Here is a 9,372-nt window from a genome sequence, read left to right as displayed (position 1 = left end):
ATGTGTGATTGCTCTTTGCGGTAACGTTAAATAGTCACTTCCTAATGTTTCATATTCGTTTTGCAGACTCATAAGGTTTTCAATGAATACAAACACTGTTCAAGTGGAATAAAGTTGTGACAGTAATCAGTGTAATATTTAGCTCTTCCGTTATAGGCCTAATCCGTTGAATTTAATCTTCCTTATGTTACCGTTAAAAACGTATATGTTAACGACTTGTTTACGATGGACCTGGAAGGGGGGGGGGGGGGGATGGGGGTTATAACTTCGTGTTATGCTGAAACTATTTGCGTGATGCAACACCTTACATTTTTGTAATTAGTCAACTCCAACGTAGTGCTTATTTACGTTCGAACTAGGCAAGGATTAAACTTTGGTTCAACTGGTGCAACCCAGTGCTGGGCTCTATCTGTGCACGTGGCTGAAAGACTTAAAAACAAAGCTTTAGAAACCATTTCAATGGTCAATTTCTTCTAACAGACCAGTCAGAGAGATTCTATAGATAACCGTGAGTGCAACCTGGGGCATCATTGGACAGCATCATGATGCTTGCACGCGCGTGCTTTGCAAACTTACAGAAAGACGTAACTCCTCACTCCTGCGGGCGTAATGTGTTCGGTATAAAAAGGAGCACACGGACAACATGAACGCTGGAGGATGCGCGAGGAGAGGGGCGGGCGACAACCGGTGCTTTAATTGCACGGCACCGTACCTATATCCCCGAGACGTCCCTCGGACCACTGTCCATATCCATGGATGAATACTTTTATATTCATATATGTCACATTTTTTTTGAATGACCTAACGACTTTTTCAGAGGCACCTTTGGATAAATTATTGGTCTGCATAGACAACTGGACGAGCGCGCATTGTTGATCAGAACGTGGACAGTGTAACTTTTGCAAATAATGACTAGACCATTGTATGATATTAATGTCGCCAATTTAATCCACAGAGTATCAGCATAGCAGTTATTGTCACGCAAATGCTATTCCGGAGAGCTAGGGAGGTTTAACCAGTAATATGTGGTTTATTCACTGATCTCCGTTAACTGTCAGTGGAGGTATTGTAGACTGTACCTTTGGCAGAACCTGACCTCGCCTTCAAGCATGGAGTCTTTTGTCTTGTCAGTGAACGGGGTTTCTTTCACCGACGCTACGGAGAAATTCGAACCCGAGAATCCGTTCAAAGGACCCCTCTCATACGTTTCGCCATGGACCTATACTTTTTTGGCGTGCTTAATGTTCCTTGTGACTTCGCTTTCCCTCTCTGAGAACTTCACCGTTATGTTAGTGACTTTTAAGTACAAGCAGCTTAGGAAACCCTTAAATTATATAATCGTAAACTTATCCATTGCAGATTTTTTTGTGTCACTCATTGGAGGGTCCATAAGTTTTCTAAACAACGCAAATGGCTACTTTGTCCTGGGCAACTGGGCTTGCGTCACAGAAGGATTCGCCGTCACATATCTGGGTAAGTGGATTTCCCTACGTTTCCTTGCTTCTTAATTTAAACTTAATACAAACAGCGGTAGTTGTCCATCCACATCGAATTTTGCAGGCTATGCCGTTTTTCACTATGTTGGTGTTGAGATACCGGTGTTGCGACGCTTCCCTCTTGGGAAATATAACCTAGGTCCCTGGCAGAGCGGTAGGGAACACTCAGTAAGCACTCCCGGTCCTCACCCGGAGCGACGAACACATGTCAATTAAGCCAATATCGCTCATTACCTCGTCCACTCAACATCATCGATCTCACCACATAAACCTTGTCCACCTGAAGTCCCCTACCAGTCCAAGTGTGACGATAAAGTTAACAGGCTTCCGTCCTCCCTCAGCAGTTTGTATACCGGTCACAACTGTTCAATGAAAATGTCAAAATGTTTTATGATATAACAGCACACACACACACACACACACACACACACACACACACACACACACACACACACACACACACACACACACACACACACACACACACACACACACACACACACACACACACAAAACATAAAACACACAAAATAGACTGATGTTGTGAGGTGTGCTTTGTCTTCACACAGGCATAGTGGCTATGTGGTCTTTGGCCATTCTGGCCTTCGAGCGCTTCTTTGTCATCTGCCGACCGCTAAAGAACGTGCGTCTCGGGGGAAAGCATGCCGCTTTGGGTCTCCTCTTTGTCTGGACCTTCTCGTTCATCTGGACCATCCCACCAGTGCTAGGCTGGAACAGCTACACAGTCAGCAAGATTGGAACCACCTGTGAACCCAATTGGTGAGTTCAGGCTAGGCCAGTGAAATATCATTATGGTTCATTGACAAAAGTTATACCGATAAAAAATATTTTGATGAAACTGAAAGACTGAAGTTATTAATGTAGTTACAACAGGCTACCTTTTGCCCTCTTTGTTTATCAAACTGAATGCAGCTTTCTTGTACCTAATAAGGCATTGGCTTTGAATGGAAGGGATATCGCCAGAGGTATTATCAGCACATGTCAATTTTCTCTCCTCTTTGTACCCCACCACCTACCCCTGACAACCTACACAATGGTTTTCAAGGACATTTCAGTCTCTGAATCGTATTTCTAAAGCTCTTGACATTGGTGGATGCATCATCACCCAACATCATTGATTTCCCCCGAGCAAGTATATAAATGAATGTGTCTTCAAATGTATTTGCCCCATGCAATTACCCCTAACAGCCATGGTCTCTCTTCCATTGTTGTGAGCATTATTATGGTGATGGTGCTGAGAAGGGCAAAGAGCTGCCATATGGTTTCACATGTAAATGCCCCCTGGCCATAAAGGTTTACACAAGCAGTGCACAAAATGGATGATATGCAACATCCTTCACCTGTTATCTGTCCCTGTGCATCCATTGAATGATAACTGGAAACACATGGCATAATCAATTCGACAGCAGACTGCCCTGCAGTGGCATTGGTTTGAAAATACCATGCATGTTTGTGAAAGATAGACTTGGCTGTGAGGCAGTCGGTAAGCTTGCAGTACATGCAGTGATCTGTATCGCCGCATCTGATCAATGGCACTTGTTCCCTCTGACATTTCTGCTGGTCCAATCAGGGGGCTGGCCTAAAGGGACTCCTTATCTGCTTATTCCCCATTACAAACTCACACACAAGTAAGAATGTGCCACACATGACATGTCATGACTTCATCACGAGAGATGGGCAAAGGGCACCAACGCAGTGTACACACACACACACACACTCTGTCTCACACACACACACACATTCACTGACAAATACAGTCCCACAAAATGCTTTCTTCTTTCCCTTTCCCAGAAACTACTCTGCCTTGGTGCCTGAGGATTCCAAGGGTGTGTGTATTTGTGGGAGAGTGTGAGTGCGTGTGTGTTTGTGGGAGAGTTTGAGTGTGAGTGTGTGTGTGTGTGTTTGAGGGAGAGTGTGCGTGTGTGTGTTTGTGGAAGAGTGTTAGTGTGAGTGCATGTGTGTGTGTGTGTGTGTTTGTAGGAGAGTGTGAATATGCGTGTGTGTGTTTGTGGGAGAGTGTGTGCATGGTATGTTGCTCCAAGAAATTGAAGCAAACAAAGAGGGAGAGAGAATCACAAAGTCTTCTGTCTCCTCTGTTGTTCTCCAGGTATTCGACGGACTTCAGAGACCATATGTTTATCATTACCTTCTTCACCACCTGCTTTATCCTGCCCCTGGGAGTGATTGTCGGCTCTTATGGCAAGCTCATGCAGAAGCTCAGAAAGGTGCACTCGACAGAAATTAAACTGCTACTCTGCTAATAGTGGAGAGAATTCTTAAAATCAAGGCTTTAGCTTTTTCCCATTATTCCCAGTTTTAGGGGCTTTGTAGTATCATGTTTTGTGTTTTAAAGTACAGGTTTCTCAGGTCCATGACTCTAATCGAATGTACTTTTTGGCAAATTCAGGGAATTGCTCTTCACGGTCACCTAGCTCAGTGTTTGTGCTCAAAAACAGTCGTGTTCGATCACAGTCCTAGAAAATGGGAAACAAATATAGTGGCCCAGACCGAGCCATAAACAAAACCAGCCAATTAAACACTATGCTTCAGGAGCACAGAGGGGAGGGGTATAATTTGATTGACTGTTGAGCACAAATATGAACAACCTTTCGCGAGAACCAAACTGAATAGCGGACTGCATGTTTAAGTTGTGCTTTATAGATGATGTGCACCACATCTGCTCTTTATACATAAATGATGAAATGAGAAATGGAATTGGTTCAGCAGGAAATAGTTCAATAGGTCATTCTTCAGCCAGCACAAAAAAATACCGATATCTGTGTATTTTCTGAAAAAGGAATGTAATGCAGTCTGACTGCGAGTCACTGTAGACTTGTGTCCAATGTGTCTGTGCCACAGGTGTCAAACACCCACGGGCGACTCGGCAGTGCCAGGAAGCCCGACAGGGAGGTGGCACGCATGGTCATCGTCATGATCATGGCATTCTTGATCGGCTGGGCGCCCTACGCTGTCTTCGCCGTTACGGTCACATTCTGTCCCACCATCAATATGGACCCCAGGGTGTCTGCAGCCCCTGCCTTCTTTGCCAAGACCGCCGCGGCCTACAACCCAGTCATCTACGTGTTCATGAACAAGCAGGTAAAACTTGCATATCAAAGCTTTCAAGACTTTCACTCAGACATTTATGTTTTAGGTGTATATACCTTAGAAGTTACTATGCTGCAGGCAATCTGAAAAAATCATGGGTATCTGAATAACAATCAATTCATACACTTTTGAATGTCTTTGAGTACTAACAGTGGACAGCTTTTGTGGCCGTGTATGCATCATTTAAAACGAATGCTCATAAGCTCATGCCTCTGACATGGATTTGTGATTGTCAACGATGCTTATTGACATTTTTTATAAACCTGTGTTAGAAGTCTCTTACATAAGACGGCCCATTTTTATGTTAGACGTGATATAAGTTTCCAAAATACACAGAGTTTAATATGCAGCAGGTATTCTTTGCACAGCTGATTGGAGCGTTGTTCCCGTTAACTGGCTTTTAGTTGATACATCGTGATTTTATATATATCATACTCTCTTTAAAAAATTGAGTGCTAGTGAAGTTGGTGCTAAAGGTCAAATAAACCTATTTCAAAGTGCCATTTGGGTTTTCTCACGGAGTATTTTTATGAGTAGGTTAAAGCCCTCCCAAAGTTATTTTGCTTGAAGTAATTGCTGTGCTTGTGGTCTACCTAGTTATTTGTTACACTAAGTAAGGCAGCATAACCTTTGTGTTTGTTTCATGTTCATGTTCTTCAACATATCATAAACACTCTCACAAAGTCTCTCTCTCTCTCACACACACAATGTCTCTCTCTCTCTCTCAGACAAAGTTTTTCTCTTTTTTTCTCTCTCTCTCTCTCTCTCTCTCTCTCTCTCTCTCTCTCTCACAAAGTCTCTCTATCTCACAAGGTCTCTTTCCCCCTCTGTCTCATGAAGTCTCTCTCTCTCTCATTAAGTCTCTTTCTCTATCTCTCTCTCTCTGAGTACCATTTCAACTCATATGATAGTGTTGTTTTTAACCAAACTTCCCTCAGATTTCAACTGAACAACTGAGCTCAGATTTTCAACAAACCCACACCACCCAGTCCTGCCCCCCCACATCCCACACTCACACAGGCATTTCACTCCAACTTATCGCTTGTTAGGACCACATAACAGGCACCTGACAAGTCCCCGGTTGACAGCCCATGAGGCTGATGTGCTTTGGTTCTTTGACAAGATCAATAATGGATTGCAGGTTAATAATTGAAAATGGAGTCCCGAGTGTTTGAGTAGTCCAGCATGCCCAATGAAATATACATCAGCTCTGCCTCCCTTCCTTAGCTACCAACCTCACACTCAGAGACCCAAGCTCTCTCTCTGTCTCTCTCACACTGCGTCCTGGTGTGGTAAGAGGAAGTGATCTGACAGGTGGGCGTGTGGCAGTGGAGTCTTGCTGCTGTGGTCAGAGGTCCTGATCCTTGTCATGTTGTGCTGGAGTGTTTCTGGAGTGCTGGTGGATGGTTTGTTGGATGGAATGTTCTACAAAGTGGTATGCCATTCCAATCAATATTGATTAATACTGTACTGATCAATAATCTATGTTCTTTCTACATAGAATTGGTACTTCTGTAAGACTTCTTGCACCAATACTATAACATAATATTGAGGACAACCATATTCTATGCATACTAGGGGTGTAATGGTGCACACATTTCACAGTTTGGTGGGTACCTCAGTTTTGGGGTGACGGTCACATAAAAAAAATGCAGATAATATTTCATTTATTTTGAATACAATTTAATCTTACTGTAACAGTTCAGGCACTCAAATATTGGTATATTTTCAATAAGAAAAAAATTGATAATTTGTGAACTGCAGCCTGTGCACGTTTATACAGGGCAGAAACGAAGGAATGACTAAAATGCATACGTGAAGGCACATTATAGCGGGGCTTAAGCACTTTGACCATATGATTTAACTCTGTATATTCTATGACCAAATATAGTTGCATGTCCGCAGTGATAAATGCTCTATGGCATTAGCATTACTTTGGCATGTTCTGAAGTAAGAGACTGCCTGGACTCTGTGGGGAGAAAGACTTGCCTTCCTGGTCTCGTTCCACTAATTAAAACATTTGAGGGATGACGTTGTAAAATAAAATGTTTGACATGTATTCACAGGCATATCCAACTTAAGTTGAACAATGTTGACATACAGTTTGACACAAATTGTTTTCCATTGAGCTAGATTAAAATGTTACCGTTAGTGTGCGCAGTGACCGTTAACCATTAACCTTACTGGCCCCTTAAGGCTCTGGTTGGTGATCTAAAGTATAGGAAGAAACGTATAACTTTAACAAAATAACAACAAAATGATTTGATGGCTAAAAAAGCCGAAATAAGTGGAAGTCAATGGATGGCTAATGCTAGTGGGGCCTTCCCACTAGTATGCATTTCGCCCGATTACCTCCTTGGGCTAAACTGAGTAGTGCACTGAATATTCTGACTTATTGTTTGGGTCACAGTGCATACTGTTACACTGCTAATGTATATATCATATTTACAAGAACAACCTTTTTCTGTTATTTTCCTGTACAGGAATTTTAACCAAATATAGCCCCTAAGTCCCGTAACCTGTCGCTGATCTGAAGAATTATCACATGACGAAATATTTGTTCCAGACTTTACCATAGCCGTACGCAGAAGCCTCTCAAGTCACCGTACTTGAACTTTTTGAAGCTCCAGTCACAGATGTTAGAAGTCTTCTATCGTCACGAAGAGCTCACTGGCTCCATGGATGAGGAGGGAGGGAGGGGGGGGGGGGGGGGCTTTGCGCTTCTGAGCACCCGAAGGGCCATGGTCTCAGGTGGGCTTGTGCCTCGCTGTCGGGCCCCTGGAGCTGCTCTCGTCTCTCCAGACTGACCCACTTCTGGCCCAGCTGTTCAGCCCCCCCCCCTACCCCCTTTCCTCTGAAGCTGCCATCCGGGTCACAGGGTCAGCAGATTCTCAGAAGTTAAAGCGGCGAGATAATCGAAGGGGAGGATGACAGTGTGACAACACGCTGAGCAGAATTACAGCCCGAGGGGGTCTGATCGGCAGGAGGCTGATACTCTAATGATGGCACCAGGAAAAAAGAAGGATGCTAGGACATAGGGGGGAACACTGTGGAGAGGGCAGTGAAGTAATTATAGCAAGGTGAATGTTTGCTGAGAGGGTAGCTTACGGTGGGTGATAATGTTAGCTGGCTCTGAGTGTGATGGACCAGATGAGTAGCTGTGTGTTTTCTACCAGAAAAAAAGGAGTTTCAGTGATACTGATTGGACTGGCACTCAATTGTCAGTGTTTTTACGAAAAGACATTGAGAGCTGTGTCAACAGCTGGTGTGTAAGGAATGAGCCTACTCATCCTGCCTTCTTTAGGGAGAAGCTCTTGTGTGACAACTTCAGTTCTGTGATGCAGTGTGTGTGTGTGTGTGTGTGTGTGTGTTTATTTAAAAAGAGTATTCTATTCGGGCTTGTGAGATGTTATTCATCACGCTTTCCTTATTCGCTTCATGAATGCGACTGTGCAAGGCGTTCCGCGGTAATTACCCAAGACACCTCATTTGCGTCCAGGCTCAGCTCGGACCTTGAGGAAATAAATATACAAATGCCACGAATTGTGCGAAGCTCAGCCTGACCTTTTCCTTTTTAATTAGGGTCAGAAGTGCCCTTGTTTTTTTTCTGTGGGCAAAAAACATATGTTGTAATGACCTTTCCCTCTGATATGTAATGCAGCCTTTTGTGCATGCTGCCCAACACAAGAATTCACCTTGGCATGTTTGAACTCAATTATTGATTTGAGTTGTACAGATATCTATTTTTCTTTTTGTTTTTCTTTACTTTGATGGGTTTGAATAAGGCATTGGGGAAATATATATTGTCTGGGCCTCTGGACTGAGAGGATCTGTGTTTGTATATGAGATGCAGGCAGGCAGGACAGAGTATAAGGGAGAATGTGTGTTATTGGTTTGCCTCTAGAGCTTCTCTGAGATCTCTGAGAGATCTTCAGATACTGTCCCCCCCACCCCCCCGCTCTCAGACATACACATCTATATATAGCCTATGCTTTTCTCTGACAAACAATCTGTCTTCTCCTTTGTCTTTTTTTGACACTTGCATATCGTCTCTTTCTCTGTTGTACAGTTCAGGAAGTGCCTCGTTCACATGTTCAAGGGTGGCCAGGTGTCTAGCCTCGACTCCACTCACATCGGGACGTCGGACCGCGGCACCATGGCAGAGAGCCACATGGGAGAGATGTCCACTATCGCCGCCCGTGTGCCCCTCTCTGTCTGCAACATGGAGCGCACGAAGGAGGAAGATGAAGAGGACGAAGATGAGCCGATGGATAGAGAGGAAGAGGAGAGGCACAGTGAGAACAACGGCGGAACCATCAAGCTCCCTATCAACGAGAACAGAGTGTGCCCTCTCTGAACTGAGCGGGGTGGGAGGGGAGAGGAGAGATAAATGTTTCTCGATTCTTAGAATTTCAAGGGCTCTCCTTGGGCCAGTATTTGTTCCTTCAGAAGCTGGTCACAGTTTTGCTCTGCTAATTAGTGTTAGCTCACACACGTTGAGTTCAGGAGGAGGGCAACACTTTTGGGAAGGCAGGTGGTGCACTGCTTTTTGGGAACAAATACCCCCCCAGAGTGAGGTGTGTCAAAAGAGCTATGTGGAACTAAACCGAGTGCTCCCTACCCCTGAGCAATGTCTCTCCCTAAAGTGTTGCCTCTTAGCATATAGTATGTATGCATGAGAGGGTATGTGTGAATGTCCTCTGCGAATGTGTGTCTCGATGTCTGTGAGATCTTTGGTAGAGAAGCT

The 9,372-nt window shown here is 44.1% G+C and overlaps 1 protein-coding gene across 1 annotated transcript; it reads left to right on the top strand.

Annotated features, from left to right (window-relative positions):
• Positions 1–1,109: 1,109 nt before the first annotated feature.
• valopb (vertebrate ancient long opsin b) lies at positions 1,110–8,982 on the top strand (the record flags this gene model as incomplete). Its single annotated transcript, XM_080834734.1, has 5 exons — positions 1,110–1,473; positions 2,066–2,276; positions 3,625–3,742; positions 4,377–4,616; positions 8,695–8,982. The coding sequence occupies 5 exons, from the start codon at positions 1,110–1,112 to the stop codon at positions 8,980–8,982; spliced, it is 1,221 nt and encodes a 406-aa protein (XP_080690860.1).
• Positions 8,983–9,372: the final 390 nt, after the last annotated feature.

This window comes from Sprattus sprattus, assembly GCF_963457725.1.
Source record: "Sprattus sprattus genome assembly, chromosome: 3".
In the NCBI taxonomy this organism is placed as follows: Eukaryota; Metazoa; Chordata; class Actinopteri; order Clupeiformes; family Clupeidae; genus Sprattus; species Sprattus sprattus.
The sequence above is the reverse complement of the archived record's forward strand: the minus strand, read 5'-3'. Positions and strand labels throughout refer to the sequence as shown.